The 19,437-nt window shown below is 47.9% G+C and overlaps 1 protein-coding gene across 1 annotated transcript in view; it reads left to right on the top strand.

Annotated features, from left to right (window-relative positions):
* LOC143322671 (uncharacterized) overlaps positions 1-19,437 on the top strand; it is a 38,850-nt gene that overhangs the window by 5,040 nt on the left and 14,373 nt on the right. The window contains exons 5-6 of the mRNA XM_076734008.1: positions 4,038-4,235; positions 11,709-11,753. Of these exons, the coding sequence (XP_076590123.1) occupies positions 4,038-4,235; positions 11,709-11,753 (243 nt within the window). The remainder of the gene's footprint in view (positions 1-4,037; positions 4,236-11,708; positions 11,754-19,437) is intronic.

The following is a 19,437-nucleotide window of genomic DNA, read 5'->3' as shown; positions in this document are numbered from 1 at the left end:
AACTTCATTCATTCATATCGCGTTTTCTTTTTTACACATAAAATTTGTTAGTTGCAGTCAAACTTTTATTACATTGATCTGAAAAATCGTCCTCAGACTCATCGTCAGACTCGACGACGATGGACAAAGAAAGATCCAAACCCGTGAAGAAGAAACAGAGATATCGTTTTATTGCACGTCCTCGTCTTCTTTTGTCTGAACTCGGTGCCTACATTACCCATAATGCCACTGACAGCTGGGTTGGAGATTGTAATCTGCTTCATGCTGCAGCTAGCTGAAGCTAACTCTGTGCCTTTTATTGATCTGATATCTGTGGCCACATGCAGGCTGAGTGAACCAATCAGGTTGCCGTAGCCCAAAAATAACAACAGGAAGTGAAAAGACAAAACAGGAAATGGAACAGAACGAGGTTCAGTTGAAGACAGAATCCTGACTGCTGAAGACAAACAGCAGACAAGGGGAAAGCGAAAGCGTCCTGCAGGCCGGAGTGGCGGCGGCGGCGGCGGCGGCGTCCTCGCTGAGCGCTTCAATCTGCCTCTGAGGGGTTAAACGTGCGTGCGCGTCAGCCCTGAGAGATCCCATTACCGCCCTCATGTGTACACGCTCACTGATCCGAACCGCCTCCAAATAAGCTTCCCCAGAACCTCAGCGGCACGCGGCGAGGAGCACTTAAACCAAATTGACTTTACTGATGTGAATTATGAAGATACTGATATCATGCATGAAGTTATTCACCCCTCAGAAGAATTCAAATAAGTCATTCCCTCAGATGGTGATACGGGAACTAATATGAATGCAAATAGGATTAGGCTGCTGCATTAGTGTCTGATAAACAATTTACAGGCCTGAGTGTTCACCGGGGGATTCGCTCTGCGCCGCATGGAAGTGGGGGGGGGGGCAGGTCCATTCAGCCCTTATCAGGGTTAACCCTCCGTCTGCTGCTGTGTGGCGTCACATCACGGCAGAAAGAGGTGATCACACCCGTTGCAGACGCTCTGAAGGTCCAGGACTGATCAGTTTCTGTGGATCTGATCTGTAGCCAATCACACGCTGCCGTGTTTGCGACCCTTCGTTACTCTGTTAGAATAAGTTACAGCAACACGAGCAGAGACGTGGGACAAAGATCCACCTGGACGGCAGGTGTACAGGGTGCGCGTCGTGGACCGCCCACTCACCTGAACCACCGTCTCCGACAGCGTCAAACATGGCCGATACGTTCCTGCAGACTTCTTTCCGGGTTTCTTACGGCTCGTGTTGTTTCTGCTTTTCAGCATCCTTCTTCTTCTACTCTGTTTTTATCGCCATGCGTAATGTAGCTTACACCGCCACTGTCTGATGAAACCTAGCTTAGTTTATTCGCTCCAAAACCCGCCTAATTCGCCTTTTTTGCCTTTTTGCTCAGAGTTGTCCTGACAGACGGCGGCTGCGTCTTCGCTCTGTCGTTCAGTTGGACGTTGAGTGTTTGGGCTCTCGGCAGCTTTTCTTTCAGCTCACACTTTGTTAGCGGTTAGCGCGCCCACTCTTTGAGCGTCCCTTTCCTTCTTCTTCGTTGGTGACCCGTGTTTGGGCCTGCCTCGCCCCTCACTGCCAAACCTTCACGGCTGTAGATGTTGTGGATGTGGCGTTCAGGTGCAGGGCCACTTTGATGATGCACACTGAGACAGTCAGCAGCACCAATTAGATGAGCTCAGTGTCACGCGCTGAGGTCGTCTCCTGTTCTAATGACAGTCGGACCCCAAACGAACCTCAGGAGGACGGACGCTCGTCATCATTTCCTGCATGTGTCCTCCTGTTCGTCCAGCAGGGACCGCGATGAGACCCTGCTCATTAAACACTGCACATCAGACATGTATGCGCTGAGCTGATCCTGATGGCTTCACTGTTCATTCAGAGCGTCATGTGACCGCTCATTAAAATGCTCGCCCAGCGGGCGGGACAGCTCCTTTCCTCCTCCTGTGTGGCTTCAGTCCAGGACACGGACATAAACTGCACACGTCGAAGTAAAAATCTTCCTTCATCTCAACACGAAGGCGACTCCAACAAACACCAGTCAAACAAAACAAGCAGCTACAAACTCCTCCGCCATGATGGCGAGCGGTCACATGTCCAGACGTCACATATTTCAGCTCATTCGTCTCATTAACACAACAGGACTCGGTGCTGCCTTCACTGACGCTCTCACATCACACCGCTCACGACCAGAGAACCATTTCTCACATTTAGCCTTTAACTCGGCGTTATTGATTCGATCGGACTCGTGAATCATCGATCGACTTCTGTCAAACGTCCAAACAAACATTTCAAAAGCAAGAAAAGAAGAAACAGAAACAGATTGAGCCCAAAATGAAGGGAACATGAATAAAATCATAAAAACACAAAGTGCTCAGCAGCGTCTCTGCTTCTCGCTCAGCCAGCCCACACGCAGGTCACGTGACCAGACCGTCTCCATGACAGCTGCCCAGGTCAAAAAAAGACGAGAATGAAAGAAAGTACTCTTCATGGTATTTTCGTCACCTTCAGGTTTACTTCAGTGTACTCAGGCCGTCCTTGAGTACATCCAGTGGTATACTACTTGAGTATACTTGAAGTATAAATAGTTTGTTGAACAACTTTCAGTGTACTGAAGTACACCAGTGAAAATCAGGATTCACGAGTATTCAAAACACACTTGCAGTACAATTGTATTATATCACCTGTGTGTTGGAAAAATACTTCAATATACTTCAAATGATTTAAACTAACAGAACTTTTCACCAGTGCACCTCATTACCATGAAAAGTATTTGTAATTTAAATTAAATGTACACTTAAGTACTATTCATAATACACTTGAAATAAAGTACACTTTAGTACTCTGAAATACCACTTTAAGTACTGCAGAATTAGTATATTCGGTTTTTAATACATTAAAGTAGAACTTAATCAAACACACTTTAAACGAGGCACAAACAGTAAACGTGTACTTGTACTGTATCTGTACTTCAGTCACGTTTCTAATACAGTGAAGTACTGCAGAGGAAGACGAGGAGGTGAAGGCTCGGCAGCTCCAGTGAAGGCTGAACTTTGACACTTCAGCTGCTTCGGCTGTTTCTCCTCGCCGTTTATGTCGAGGTGCTTGAAGCTTCACAGCGTTTCAGATGTTCAGCGTCCACAGTTGACTTCATCTGTTTACCTCATCTGAGTATTTCCCAAAAGTACATTCACGTACTTTGAAGTGTGTTTGTGTAAAACTGCTGTCGGTCGACGGCTGAAGTAATGAGGTTTCATTTGCTGACAGTTTCCTGCGTCTGTGCTCGTCTTCGGGCCCTGAACCTCGGCGACGCCCCTGAAACGCGACACGCTGCTCTTCACCGCCGAACACGTGAAACGGTGTAAACAGTTTAATCCACATGAAGCCTGGATGTGGATTAAAGGCGAGCAGGAAGCCGGTTTGAAGCGTGAAGTCGTGTCACTGTCGTTTACAGTGGAAGTGATGTCGCACGTGAAATAATTAGCTGGAATCAAGACGATGGCGTGACGTCTTCCGGAGTGTGTGTGAGTGTGTGTGAAGTGTGTGTGTGTGAAGTGTGCATGGCCGGGACAATAGTGGCTGCGAGGCGTAATGAGCTCTCTCGGGACTCCAGTCCAAACAGCTAAAGGACAATCACGACGCTGTGAGATGTTAAACTTCTGCCGCTGATGTCTGTCGCCAACCGGGGCCTAATTGTAGTCAACAGGCCCGGCAGCCGTTCGGCGCGGCGGCTGCGTGTGAAGACGACGGCGGACATTTTGTTGAGCTGTAAACACGCTCTCATGTGCTAATGCGGCGCGTGGTTTGAGGGACGTGTGCGAGGATCGGAAGTGACTGGAGGTTTGTGTTGTTTGTCAACAGCAGGTAGGAAAGGTGCGTTCGTTTTCATCACCAGCGCAGCGATGTGACAGCGAGCAAAAGCGTCTCTGCGTCTGGTTTTATTTCAGAAACAAAAAAAAACAGCCTAATGCAAACAGCTGGGAGTCTTTGTTGAAAACAGATGAACCTGTCCTGGTTTTCCCGTCCAGCCTCGGGGACCAGGACCAGCAGCGGGTCCAGCGGAGCCTCGGAGTCCACAGAGGCCTGCAGACCTGGTGACCCCCCTGAGCCCCGCGGAGCCCAGCCTGAGCTCCAGCAGTGACGGAGGAGACATGGCCTGCTCCGACCTCCTGTCTCTGAGGAGCGACTCCTTGTCTCTGGCCAGCGAGCCGACCGTCTCCAGGACGGTGAGTGAACGCCGCCGCCTTCGGTCTGCAGACAGACAGCTTCACACGTTTCATGTATGTGTGTGTATGTGTTTGTGGAGCCCAGCAGGCGTCACGTAGAACATGAAACACGTCATGAGCTCCACCTTCAACAGCTGCAACGAATAAGAAGAAAAAACTTTCTCTATAGACACAAAATGCAACAAAAAGTGCTTCAAATAAAGCTGAAAACACTGGAAAAACAATAAAAACAAGGAAAATGACATCAAATAAAGAAGAATTAAAACAATCCATCAGCTTTAGACGTCAATAATATTACATATATTATTCTGAAAGGAGCAACATTCTGCAGAGCGAGTACTTTTACTTCTGGTACTTTAAATGTATTTTGATGCTGATTCTGTTGAATGCAGGATTATTTGCAGGAGTATTTCTACCTGTAGTATTACTGCTGTAACTGGTACGCGACGCCGGTCTGGGATCAGGATCTCTGGAGGGTCAGTGGATCTCGGAGAACAGATGGTCGTCTCGGTCCGTCCGCGGGACTCAACCTGAGCTGGGACACGCGTTTCAAAGCAGCGAAGAAGAGTGAAACCTGAAATAAGTGACCTCCATCTTGTGGAGATGAACCCGGTGAACTGAACAACAGCGATACTTAACGAAAGCTTCGTGTTGGTCTGCGGAGCCTCGAGTCCCATCAGCGGCCTTTATGGAGGGGTCACCGGGGGGAGCGCGGAGCCGAGGAACGAGCGGCGAGGCTGCGCCGTAATTATAATTCCCTTGACCTCCCTGACCCCCGCGAGGCTTCGACACCGAGGGCCACGCTGCGGAGCGGGCGGCTCCTTTCACACCGCCACTCGCTCCAAAATGGCTTTTCATTCGTCAAACAATCAGGCGGCGGCGGCGCTGAATGAGAGGCTGGATTACATAAGGCGGGTTCCCGGGGTGAGATAAGTGCTTTCTCCGCGCCGCAGACCGAGCGGTTATCGTCCTCATTAAACGTGGCCTCGCTCCGAGCGTCCGATCTGAACGGGATCGTCGGAAAATCTCAATTAAAATGTTAATGAGTGTCAGATTTCTCATTACTTACATCAACAGAAGGCTGAGCGACGCGTTCAAGACTCAGAGTTCAAATCAAACTTTATTTGTTTCACCGGATCGATTCAAAGAGCTTCACACAAGACGGAAGGAACGAAACGAGTCTGAGACGAAAGAATAATGAGGAAATGTAAAAATAAAACCAATAACACAGACTCCAGCACGTCAAAATAAAAGCACAAGAAACGATGAAATGAACCAGAAGGACTCATCAAACATCAGCAAAGACTAATTCATTCTCTCTTCATCAATTCACACAGAAACAAAATAGAGGAAGAAGTTGTATTGATTGATTTCATTTGTATTGATTGATTTCATTTGTATTGATTGATTTCATTTGTATTGATTGATTTAAAACTTGTATCACCTTTCAACTCAGACCAGAGATTCTCTGTCTGACTGAGCTGGTTTAGTTCAGGGATTTAAAGGTTTTGTGTAAAACAAACAAACAAACAAACAAACATCACCTCAGTCCTCATTATGAAAATCAAACTGATCGATCTTCACGCCATCAGATTGGAATGATTTCTCAATAATCTCGTTATCTGCATCGGCGCTCTGTCATCTTAAACAAACAGGAAGTCGTTTGTACGTGACTTCCTGTTTGTGGTTCACAGTAAAAGATCAGTTGAACAGAGGAACAGGTGGCGTTCAGCGTGTGACACGACATCCGTTTCTCATATAATCACATACTAACGAGCGCCGCCTTCATCACTGCGGGGGATCAGGAGTCGTTCAGTAATAAAGCTTAGTCATGCGTCGGCGAAACGACTCCATCACGCTCTTTAAGACGTCTCCGTGCGTCTCGCTGGACTGTTGGGGAACGTTTAATTTGCAGCGCTGTGCTGTGATTGGACAAGTGGAATTAAAGGGAAGTCGTGTGTTTCTTCCTCGTTGAAGAAGAATCATGGACGGCTGCAGGTGACTGAAGACACTGAACTCATCATACATCAGGAAGTAAAACTGCATTATGGTCGGTGTGTTCAGCAGTATTACTTCAACAGAGGAAGCAGAACGCAGTACTGTTTCTAACACTGTAAATATTACTGTATTAGTACACCTCATTGTGTATTAATAATCTCCGATTTCATAGAATTTTATCATCCATCCATCCACCTGAACGCCGGCCTCCCGCCCACTGCTGACCACCGATTGGTCTATCTAACTGTCAATCAACGCGTCCATGACGCTGGTCTCTCTGAACATAACAAACTGTTGTCACGGCACTTCCTCTCAGAGTCGAGTCTAACACGCAGACATTGAACGCACCATCACCCTAAAGAGACGCTCCGTCATCTTCTTCAGCGTCGGCATCATCGTCGTCTGTGATGTCACGGGGTGGACAGGAAGTGCCTCAGCGGCGTGACGCAGGTGTGTCAACGCAGACTCATCCTCGTTAGGTGTCATCAGCTTCATCAGGTCAAAGGTCACTGGGCTGAAGTTATGACCATATTCAGACTTCAGGGGATCCACCGCGAGGCTTCCACCTGATTCCACGTCGACCTTCATCGCTCTTCGTCTCTGTGCTGCTCGACTGTGAATTAGCCTCCACGATCGACGTCTTTCATCCTCAGAAAAGTGTTTTTTCTCCTTGGTGCTGCTGATGATCCTGATCAGAAGAGAACGATGACACTGATTCAACGATCGGGAGTCTTTAGAAGCTGCTGATGAAACAAGCTGAGATTATTTCGTCCAATGAAAACCTTTTTCTCGCTGATCCCAGAGGAAACGACCAACAATTAGACGGATTTTTCATTTTCTCTTCATCTCCTCACCTTGATTATCATGAAGCAAAGAGACCAAAACAACAACAACAACAACAACAACAGGACACTTTTGAGCTTTAATGGATGAAAACCTTCTTTTCTCTCTTCTTCTTCTTCTGTTGCTGATGGTGCGTCTCCGCCTCCTCTGACCGGCCCTTTAAACCCGAGCGACTCGTAAATGCCACCAATTAGGACGGCAATGAGAGGTGGGAGGCTTTCCTCCCGCCTCTGTCAGAGGATCTGTGGAGGAGGAGGAGGAGGAGGAGGAGGGACGCCGAGCGGCCGTGTTTTGACAGGATGAATGGATGGAGGAGTGGATGTGGCTGGGAAAGGCTTTGTTATGCTAACGGAGGCCACTTTGTTCCAGGAGCTGGGGGAGAAACAGGAGCCCATTCACGTCTCCTCCACACAGAAGGAGCTGATTTTATTATCTGCTCCTTGAGGAGCTGAGAAGGGCTTCAGGACGGAGGGTGTGGAGGAGGAGGGGGGGTCCAGGTTCTCCTGAGAGGACGACCACATGGTGACCTGTCCGCGGTGGTTTGTTGGACTCTTCAGATCTGAACCCTGCAGTCCTGCCTGGACCCAGACCCCTTCAGGAAGTGGTCTCAGGCCGGTCCCAAACAAGTCCTGCTGTTTTGGAATGTGATCCGACCTCGATGTGATGCAACTACAAGGTGAACTCCGCAGGTTTGAGCTGAAGCCGCTGTAGCCGCTTTGCATGCTGGGATGTCGATGAGCAAAATAACACAGCTAGCAGCTAGCCGGCCGGTCGTAGAGGTCTGACCTGGACCGGTGCAACAAGGAGGTCCCCTTCTTGACATCTGGGCTTCTTCGGGACCTTCTTCCTTCTCACTCCTGCCTCAGACTCATCTGACCAATGAGGGGAGAGAACATTCTCACCTGACCGTTAAAATGTTTCAGTCCTCAGACTTTGATCAGGTGAAACAGTCTTCCTCACCGTCCTCCTCCTCCTCAGCTTCAGCCTGGTAGATGATGAAGATGCTCCTCTGGATTCTTGTGCTTCCTGTTTGGAAGCTGCTGAGTGTTTTCCTGCTTCCTGTGTCATGGAGACACGTTTCAGACAAAAGTCTTTTCTTCTTCTGTGGTTCAGTTCTGACGTTTCGCCAACATGTCGATTTGTCACCAAACACCTGCAGAGCTCCCATCAGCCTCAGCTGTGCTTTGTGTAATTAGCTGATGTTAGCATGCTAACATGCTAAACTAAGATGGTGAACATGGTAAACGTCAGCATGTTAGCATGTTAGCATGTTAGCTAAGGTCTCACAGTTCTGTTCTGTTCTTCTGACTTCACGTGAATCAGAACATCCATGTAACTGAGGAGCTTTTGATCTGTGATGTTAATGAATAAGATTTGTTCAGAACAAAAACTAAAACCTTTCTAATTCACTGCCTCTTCTTCATTAATGAAGCCGTGTGGAGTGAACAGAGTAAAGTGAGTCTGTGCTGATCCGTTAGCATCACTTCAAACATCCAAACGCACAACGACGCGTCTGTTTACGAGCCGTCTCTGTTTTCTTACCTTTAATTCACCTCCGCAGTGAGCCGCCATCATGTAGTGAAACACCTCAGTGAGTGTTTGTGTTGTTAGATTACTAATGAGGCAGATGAAGAGCAGCCTCCTCCTCCTCCTCTCCTGGGATTCATGTTGCCTCCTCGCTCGTCCGTGCGCTTCACACAGTCAGTAGACGTCCATCATAACACCAGGACTTTCTCACACGCCGCCGTCCTGCTGTGCTGGGAGGACGGGACGAAGCAGGCCTGCGTCATGCGGGCGTCTGCCGTTATTACCCATGATTCTTAGTGTTTGTTTTCACCTGGTGCGCCTCAGAGGACGGCGTGTGTGTGTCAGGAAGTTTGAAGCACGGTCTTTGAGGATGGCGTCACGTTGTTACAGTCAGACCTCACGTTGGTTTGGAAATGAGCTGCTTCCTCTTCACTCGGACAGAAGCTTCTGGAATCACTGATCGGACACGTCATCAGGTTCTCCTCCCTCCTCCTTCGTTAAACCGACGTTCACTGAACTCCTCCTGCTTCACGGCAGCCTTCACGTCAACGGCGACAGTGAACGCAACGGCTGCGTGCAGTTCAGGAGCACGAGACAAAGTCATTGATCGCTGCCTGTTGTCCTCAGGTTATCGTGTGCTGCACACACACACACGCACACACGCACACACACGCACGCACACACACACGCACGCACGCACGCACGCACGCACGCACACGCGCACACACACGCACACACACGCACACACACGCACACGCGCACACACACACGCACACACGCACACACACGCACGCACACACACACGCACGCACGCACGCACGCACGCACGCACACGCGCACACACACGCACACACACGCACACACACGCACACACACGCACACACGCACACACACACACTGTGTCTGGTCTGTGTGTGTGTTGCTGGTCACAGAGTTAGAGGCCGTGGTGTCTCTGCCGTCCCCGCTCACAGACCGTGTGTCAGGTGTGTCTCAGCAGGACTCAAACAGCAGGCCGACTGACCGCTGAGCGCTTGCTTACTTCCAGATTGCGACGGACTGTTTGCACGAGGACTCCAGCTGATCTCTGAGAACCTCAGAGCGGAAGTTCAACGTTAGAGCCGCTCTCAGTTCTGCCTGAACCCTGAACCCTGAACCCTGAACCCTGAACCATGAAGACGCTTTGCTGGGTGTCTGTATGTGTGCGGTGCATTCAAAGACGAGCTTTACCATCAGATATTTAAAATTCCTGTTTTCCCTCGTCAGTATTTTCGGCTCTGTTCAGACCAGCGTTGATCCGTTTGGTCTCAGTTCTCAGTGTCGCGTCCAGAAGAGACCAGGCCCTCATCACCTGGACCACATGAAGTCTGTCCCTGCAGCAGGGACTGGGGGACGGTTCAGGGTTGAGGGAAAGATGAATGGTGCAGAGTACAGACAGGTCCTGAATGAAGACCTCTCTCTCTGGTTCAGGTCTCTCTGGTTCAGGTCTCTTTTGGTTTGGTTCAGGTCTCTCTGGTTCAGGTCTCTTTTGGTTCAGGTCTCTCTGGTTCAGGTCTCTTTTGGTTTGGTTCAGGTCTCTCTGGCTCAGGTCTCTCTGGTTCAGGTCTCTCTGGCTCAGGTCTCTCTGGTTCAGGTCTCTCTGGTTCAGGTCTCTTTTGGTTTGGTTCAGGTCTCTCTGGCTCAGGTCTCTCTGGTTCAGGTCTCTCTGGTTCAGGTCTCTTTTGGTTTGGTTCAGGTCTCTCTGGCTCAGGTCTCTCTGGTTCAGGTCTCTCTGGTCCTCACTGAGACTCAGATGTCCACATTGCTGCACTGCAGTTCTCCGCTGTGGACAGAAATCACAGGACGAGCTTGAAAGGACGGATCAGTGAGACAATGGCTGGAAAAGGGAACATGAAACAGATTTATTCATGTTTCCTGTGCAGAAATGAGAGAACGCCTCAGACGCGGAGCGCCGCTCATTAACCGGCGGAGAGAGGACCTCTCCAGTCTGCCACGCTGACAATAGACGGTAAATAAAGATGTCGGGTTGCGAGATGAAAGCGGCCTCGTCCTCTCTGAAGTGTGTTTTACTGAGCCTTTGAGACTTGTAACAGTCTTTTTAGGGATTTAATGGATTCGTTAGATTTTATCCTTTGGCGCTCCTTCAGGGAGGTTCACTCTCAGTCTGCAGGAATCTCATATCAGCACTCGCTCTGCAAACAGTCACACAACAAGAGCAGCTCTTTGCTAAATGATCGAAAGACGATTGTGGACGCGTGTCTCCAGTCCTCCTGTGCACACACCGAAGGAGGAGGCGTCCAGCTTGTCTCATTTCATTTGACGAGTTGATTTTCAGTTTCAGGAGCAGCTGGTGAACTGGCCTGATTATTAGGAACAGCGCTGACTGAGATCTGGAGAATAAAGTCAGAATATTTCAAGAAATGTTTTTAATGTTTTGAGTGAAGTGATGGTGATTTTTGAGGAAGAAGTTACAGCATTTCAAGAATTAACTCGTCATGATTCAAGTAAAAAAGGAGGAATGTTTCAAAATGTCACAACATTTCAAGGAGAATGTGCAGCGTTCATCGAGCAGCTGATCCCGTTCAGCGTGTCTGTAGCTGTGATGAGTCTTCATCCTCGTCTTCATCACTGTGAGCTGACGTAGACGCGCCGTTTGTCTTCTACTTCAACCAAAAAGTAACTGTAAAACTCAACAGTCTGCAGATACTTCTGCTTTGCTGATGGCTGCCATGATGCATTCACGTGACAACATCTGCTACATGCGTGTTGCATTCAGGGACCACTCAGAAGAACATGCATTCTTATAGCTGAAGTTATTTTCTTTTACTTTTTTGTATTTATGAATGTCCTTGTGGGCCGGATTAAAGCCGGACATTTCCCACCCCTGAGTTAAGACCTTTGTTTTAATTTAAATGTGAATATTTTCTATTGTAGTTTTTAGAAGATGAACAGCAGAAACGTGACGCTGAAATGTTGTAATGTACAGAGAGAACAAAGAGTTTTATCAGCAAAATGTACTTCAGACTGAACGGAGACACACGTGTTGTTGATGATGAGGATGATGATGATGATGATGTTGTTGTTGATGTTGTTGTCATTGTTTTGCAGAGTGAAGATGATGATAACAGGAGCGTCGCTGCTTCCTCTGTCATGGTAAGTTCTCAAGAAACGAAAACCCGAAAACCACAAACTCTAAGTGTGTGTGTGTGTGTGTGTGTGTGTGTGTGTGTGTGTGTGTGCGCGCGCGTGTGCGTGCGTGTGTGTGTGTGTGTGTGGCGATATCCCAGAATCACGCCGTCGTCCTCGCTGACAGGACGCAGCGCTGGCTGCTGATTGGCTGTGACAGCCTCCCACTGCTCTGACTGGAACCAGCAGGGACACCTGGTTTGAACTGGAGCAGATACACTGCAGCAAAACCCAGAAATTCATTTTGAGCTTGACGTTGTGTTTATGAGCGAGTTGTGGACGGTTCATGATGCTGTGATGGATCAGATGAACCTTCATTGATCCTCAGGACTCAGAAACAAATACAGAGAAATGGAGGACGTGAAAAATGAGAAGAAATGAAAACAGAAACTAGAATACAAATAAAAACTGTTCACAGTGAGGTCAGCAAAACAAACACAATACTGTTCAATATGAGTATTAATACCTCTCTCTGTATGTATTAATACACAAAAGTAATACATGTCCTAAAACGTTGTATAGATGAACATTTTCTAATCTGATAAAAGGTGAAATGATGCTTTTGTGTCTTCACTACAAAGACTTTTTCTGTCTGACGTCCTTTTAGGAAAATATACGAAATAGAAATAAAATGAGAAGATAAAACATCTCAATCTGTCAATCGAATGAGGGATTTTAACGTGTGTTTGCTGGTTTTTACCTGGAAACTAAAGTGCTCCTCTCAGGCTGCGTTCAGGCGCAGCACACCGTTAGCCTTTAGCTAACGTGTGTTTGTCCTGTGGTTTTCACGTCTGTGTGAGGACGCCGTGCCGCCGTGTCCGTCCACGCTGTCCCTGCCTCTCTCAGCTCTGTGTGTGTTGTCAGGCTGAAGGACAGCCTCCCTCTGTGACCGGTCCACACCGTGTAATTAACGTGGAGGTATCAGGTAAACAGTGAGGACGGCCCGGCAGGCCTCTGATTAAAGGCCTGGGTGGTGCCTCGCAGCACCCTGCTGGCCAATAAACACCACTAATGGCATCAGGACCCCCGCCCTGCAGCACGGCAGCCCCCACCACGTCTAGAGGACAACGAGGACGCCGGTTTGTGTCGGAAAACACCAAAACATGAGAGAGAATATGAAAGGAGTCCACGTGCTGACTGAGTCATGTGACCTCGTACAATAACTGTGTGTTAACGCTCGTGTTTGGAGGCAGGTTCAGAGACTCATGCAAAGCAGCTACAGTTTGAAGATGAGGGCTGAACACATCATATCTGAGGTGAAGGCAGCTGGACAGACGTGGACAAACTGAACACAGTCCAGCTGAAACATCCCAGTCAGACTGTGGACGTCCAGAGAGGCTCAGCTCAAAGCCTTCAGACTGACTGTGGAGAGACATTGAACTGCCCCCCCCCCCCCCCCCCCCAGTCTCTGTTCCACAGGGTGCAGCTGGATCCTCTGGAGAAGGACTGGCTGAGGAGCTCAGCTCTGGGGAACATGGCCGCTCAGCGTCAGCTGCTGTCTCAGGACTCCAGCCTGGTGCTGAAGAAGGTCAGTGCTTCATCATAGAAGCTCAATCTGCTCATCAGTAAGAAAAAAGATCAGTTTTTGTTGCAAATGACCAAAGAAAAATCAACAAATGTCCAAACACTCCTGAACGAGACGTTCAGGGACGTGAAGAAGAATCATTGCTCAAATATCTGTTCTTCCTCTTCCTCTTCTTCTTCGGCCCTCGTCAGGACTTCATCACTGTAAGTTCAACATGATGCTGTTCACTTAAATATCGTTTCATTCCCTTCAGTTTGTGCTTTTCATCTTTGTTTCTTTCTCTTTCAAATATCTCAACGTTTGTTTTTGAATATTTGAGGCTTCCGCTGAATTTCACTGTGCGATTTTAGAGTAATAACAATCTGAACTTTGAAGCTCATAAAGGCCAAAATAAGAGAATAATAACAGGTTTCGTCAGTCTGTCAAAGCGTCCTCAGGCTGTCGGCACGTCCTCTGAGCCGATCTGCGTTTTTCTGGTCTTCTATTGGTTGAATATTATTGATCATTAGCTCTCGCTGTGCTGTGTGCGACAGTCCGGGTTCAAACAAACAGCGTGTGAAGACTAGTCTCACCGTTCTTCATCTTCTCAGCCAACACTTGTGTGTTAAGCCGGCGCTCAACTCGGCGCCTCGTCAGTGAAACTCGACGGAGTCAAAGAGCTGAAAGGTCTGAGGAAACAATTGGCTTAAGAAGAAAATGAGACATTCAAAGAGCAGCGAACGAGTCGGTAATCTTCTTATTGAAACGAAAGAAAGTGGGGGGGGGGGACGATCCTGTTAGTTTGGATGAGAAGCTGCTGAGAATCAGACAGCAGGTGAAGATGAGGAAGACGAGGAAGACGAGTCACATAAACACACTTTACAGCAGCACTGGAGGAAGTACTCCGAGTATAATCACTAAAATGTACTTCAAGTTTTAAAGTAAAACCAGTGAGTGCAGTAAAGTGTCCTCTGTGTCTGTTGTCCTCTTGTCTCTGGTCTTTAGATCATTGTGTCTCTGTGTCTGTTGTCCTCTTGTCTCTGGTCTTTAGATCATTGTGTCTCTGTGTCTGTTGTCCTCTTGTCTCTGGTCTTTAGATCATTGTGTCTCTGTGTCTGTTGTCCTCTTGTCTCTGGTCTTTAGATCATTGTGTCTCTGTGTCTGTTGTCCTCTTGTCTCTGGTCTTTAGATCATTGTGTCCTCTGTGTCTCATTTTAGCTCTTTAGTGTTGGACTGAAACTAGACTCAGCAGGAACCAATGAGCTGAGAGCTGCAGACAGGAAGTCAGACTTAATCATTTTCACAGTATGTGGAGTTTTGGGGGTGGTTCCTCATTTGTAATCACCGCTGACCTGATCATGTGATTAGAGGTGAAGACAGCTTCCATCACAGGTGAAGGTGTGTTTGTGGGGGGGCAGCGGGCCGTCCTGTACACACCTGTAGGAAGGTATTTGAGGACACAGTAACACTGTCGGCTTTAGTCTCACTCAGCTTTCATGTCGTTCACTCATGAGTTTCACTGCTGAAGTGATGAAATTCATTCTTCTTCTGTGTTTCTGCGTCTTTCCCGCCTCCCTCTGACGACCTCGTCGTGTAAACGCTGGCGTCCATGAAGGGGGTAAGTTGTCTTTTCCTTTCGGCCTCGTTAACACTGATCATGTAAAGGACTCAGAGCAGCTCCCTCACCTCCGTCTGTCTCGCTGTCTTCACAACTGTTTGAAAGAGTCGGATATCTGGACGTCTGCCGGGGGGGGGCAGGGGTGTGTGTGCAAAATGCAGTTCATGTAAATGGATTCACACTGACGTCTAATTTTCTGGCGTGTTTGTGTACACAGGCAGCAGAAAGGCAGCGTTGCTTTGCGAGGCGTGTAGTCGTCCCTTCAGACCGTCTGACAGCTCTGTGCAGCCGGACGTCTGACATGATGCTAAACGCTGTCCTACATACACAAAACCTCCACCGCTCACAGCTGCACGGTTATTTTTATCGGCCTCCTGTTTCCCTTCGCCGGCCGTCTGCCGTCAGGTTAATATTAGGAGCATGGATGGATTACTGAAGGGGTCTACCAGGCACAGGCTCAGGGGCCAAGGAGGTGAAGGGGCCTGTTCTACTGACCAGACAGACACACAAGATGACTACAAAGACGCACAACAACCGCAGAGACAAAACAACCACAGAGAGACAAAACAACCATAGAGAGCCTGAAAACAACCACAGAGAGACTGAAAACAACCACAGAGAGACAGAAAACAACCACAGAGAGACTGAAAACAACCACAGAGAGACTGAAAACAACCACAAAGACACAAAACAACCACAGAGAGACAAAACAACCACAGAGAGCCTGAAAACAACCACAGAGAGACAAAGCAACCACAAAGACACAAAACAACCACAGAGAGACAAAACAACCACAGAGAGACAGAAAACAACCACAAAGACACAAAAAAACCACAGAGAGACAGAAAACAACCACAAAGACACAAAACAACCACAGAGAGACAAAACAACCACAAAGACACAAAACAACCACAGAGAGACAAAACAACCACAGAGAGACAGAAAACAACCACAAAGACACAAAACAACCACAGAGAGACAGAAAACAACCACAAAGACACAAAACAACCACAGAGAGACAAAACAACCACAGAGACGCACAACAACCACAGAGACAAAACAACCACAGAGAGACAAAACAACCACAGAGAGCCTGAAAACAACCACAGAGAGACAGAAAACAACCACAAAGACACAAAACAACCACAGAGAGACTGAAAACAACCACAGAGAGACAGAAAACAACCACAAAGACACAAAACAACCACAGAGAGACTGAAAACAACCACAGAGAGACAGAAAACAACCACAGAGAGACAAAACAACCACAAAGACACAAAACAACCACAGAGAGACAAAACAACCACAAAGACACAAAACAACCACAGAGACAAAACAACCACAGAGAGACAGAAAACAACCACAGAGAGACAAAACAACCACAGAGAGACTGAAAACAACTACAGAGACAGAAAACATCCACAGAGAGACAAAACAACCACAAAGACACAAAACAACCACAGAGAGACTGAAAACAACCACAGAGAGACAGAAAACAACCACAGAGAGACAGAAAACAACCACAGAGAGACAAAACAACCACAAAGACACAAAACAACCACAGAGAGCCTGAAAACAACCACAGAGAGACAAAACAACCACAAAGACACAAAACAACCACAGAGAGACAAAACAACCACAGAGAGACTGAAAACAACTACAGAGACAGAAAACATCCACAGAGAGACAAAACAACCACAAAGACACAAAACAACCACAGAGAGACAAAACAACCACAGAGAGACAGAAAACAACCACAAAGACACAAAACAACCACAGAGAGACAGAAAACAACCAAAAAGACACAAAACAACCACAGAGAGACAAAACAACCACAAAGACACAAAACAACCACAGAGAGACAAAACAACCACAGAGACGCACAACAACCACAGAGACAAAACAACCACAGAGAGACAAAACAACCACAGAGAGACAGAAAACAACCACAGAGACAGAAAACATCCACAGAGAGGCAGAACAACCACAGAGAGCCTGAAAACAACCACAGAGAGACAAAACAACCACAAAGACACAAAACAACCACAGAGACAAAACAACCACAGAGAGACAGAAAACAACCACAGAGACACAAAACAACCACAGAGACAAAACAACCACAGAGAGACAGAAAACAACCACAGAGAGACAAAACAACCACAGAGAGACTGAAAACAACCACAGAGACTGAAAACAACCACAGAGACAGAAAACAACCACAGAGACAAAACAACCACAAAGACAAAACAACCACAAAGACACAAAACAACCACAGAGACAAAACAACCACAAAGACACAAAACAACTACAGAGAGACAAAACAACCACAAAGACACAAAACAACCACAGAGAGACAGAAAACAACCACAGAGAGACAAAACAACCACAGAGAGACTGAAAACAACCACAGAGACAAAACAACCACAAAGACAAAACAACCACAAAGACAAAACAACCACAAAGACACAAAACAACCACAGAGACAAAACAACCACAAAGACACAAAACAACCACAGAGACAAAACAACCACAAAGACACAAAACAACCACAGAGACAAAACAACCACAGAGAGACACAAAACAACCACAGAGACAGAAAACATCCACAGAGAGCCTGAAAACAACCACAGAGAGACAGAAAACATCCACAGAGACAAAACAACCACAGAGAGACAAAACAACCACAGAGAGACCTAAATGACCTAAAATGACTACAGAGGGATGCAAAACCTCCAAGTCTGCATCATTTGTGGTTGTTTTGTGTCTCTTTAGTCATTTTGTGTCTCTTTCAGTCGTAGGTGTGTTGTTCCCATGCGGGGTGGGGGGTGGGGGGGCTTTTCCATGTCGGTGCCATCGGGCTCGTTGTCTCATAATCCGTCCGTGATTAGCGGTCGGACGCTGCGGCAGGATGTAGAATTCACGCTCATTAGGGGCTGGTGCGACGTTAGCGGCCGGCAGCCCAGACAATGGGGATGTGTAATGATATTGTAATTACATGGTAATTAATATGTGAGCAAACAGTGGGCCTGTGGGGATGCTGCCCGGCTCCACACCAGATGGGAAGGACTGATCATCACACAATCAGCCAGAAGATCTTTCATTCGCTCAAACGACTGAGTCCACCGCCGCCTCTCCGTCCTCTTCAACGCCTGATTTCACAGTTTTGCGGTGAGAATCTGGAAATCAGTCGACAGGGAGATTAAGCAGATTCTCCTAATTTAGGCAGCTCACCCCGTCAGGAAGCCCACAAATGTGTACACGGCGCGTGCAGATCGATCTTTGATTTCCTTCATTTCCTTACAGGAGCTCCGTGAGATCCGGCTCCTCCAGTCTCAGCATATGTTCTTCAGATTCATTGTTAAGTCAAAGTGTGATTCTGCAGCCGTTGAAAGAGACGGCGTTCAGACCGGCACATATGGTCGAACTGTTGCAGGCTGGCTTTGAACACTCCCCGTCCATGCCAGAAGTAGAATTTCACACAGCATTATGGGACTCTAAGCCCGCTATTCAAGAGCTTTAGCAAAAGGACCCCTCCATATGGCCTCGCCTAATGCGCCGCCTCACTGTTGTGCACACCTCCCCCCTCCTCCTCCTCCTCCTCCCATTAGCTGCATGGACCTCCCCATGCAGAAATAACAACATCAATGGTCTCACCCTCGCGCCACTTGAGAGTATTACACTCCTTTTCATGCTTCACTTGATCAAAACGGAAGGAGTGAAATTTACGCCTTTTTGATGTGCTTTTTCCCCGCTGCTGTCAGACGAGCGGCGCTAACTCATCCCGCCCGTCGCCGCGCCGCCACCAAAGGGCCAACAGATGCCCGGCGCATGGAGGCCGACTGTTGGTGGGCAGTATCCGGTTTGTGCCGGGTCACCGTCGCTGCTCCTGTGTCTGTTAGAGGACGGTGGCTTCGCCTGTTTAATGGAGGCTGCCGCTTCCTGCTGAGGCAGACAGGTGTCCATCATGTCTGTTTAAGTGCGTCGCAGCGTTTGAGGCTTGTTCTGGTTTCCGCTGCCGTTCGGTCACCGTTTGTAGGCAGCAGCTCAAAGCGCATGAGGCTGGTGTCACGTGTTTGAACTCATTTACAACCACGTTAACGTTCCTGCTCGTGATACTGAATCAATATCTGATATTTGAAGTGTTTTCAGGCCTTTCGAAGGGTTTTTGTTCCTAACAGGCAGCCGTCGGTTCTCATTCACTTGTGATGTGATCTTTGCCAGCTCTGCAGAGAGGAGTGTTCAGAGGCCCCGAGGAGCCGAGGGCCCCTCCTCCCAAACCTCAACAGCGTGCTGTGCCCGGCTGCACGTCGAGCCAGCTGATTGGTTCAGCCAATGGGATGTTTTTCCTGTTGTTTCTGTGTGTTGTCATCAGGCATTTGTCATAAATCTATATGCACACGTATGTTTGTGTCGCATGTCGTGTCCCCCGTACTGTGAAAGCAGACGTCCACACGAGGGATGAAATCCTCAGTTTTCTGCTTTTTAACGAAGCATCAAAACAACGTGGACGAGTATCACTCACAGCTCCT

Source organism: Chaetodon auriga, chromosome 6 (genome assembly GCF_051107435.1).
Source record: "Chaetodon auriga isolate fChaAug3 chromosome 6, fChaAug3.hap1, whole genome shotgun sequence".
Taxonomy (NCBI): Eukaryota; Metazoa; Chordata; class Actinopteri; order Chaetodontiformes; family Chaetodontidae; genus Chaetodon; species Chaetodon auriga.
This window is presented reverse-complemented; position numbering and strand designations above follow the sequence as displayed.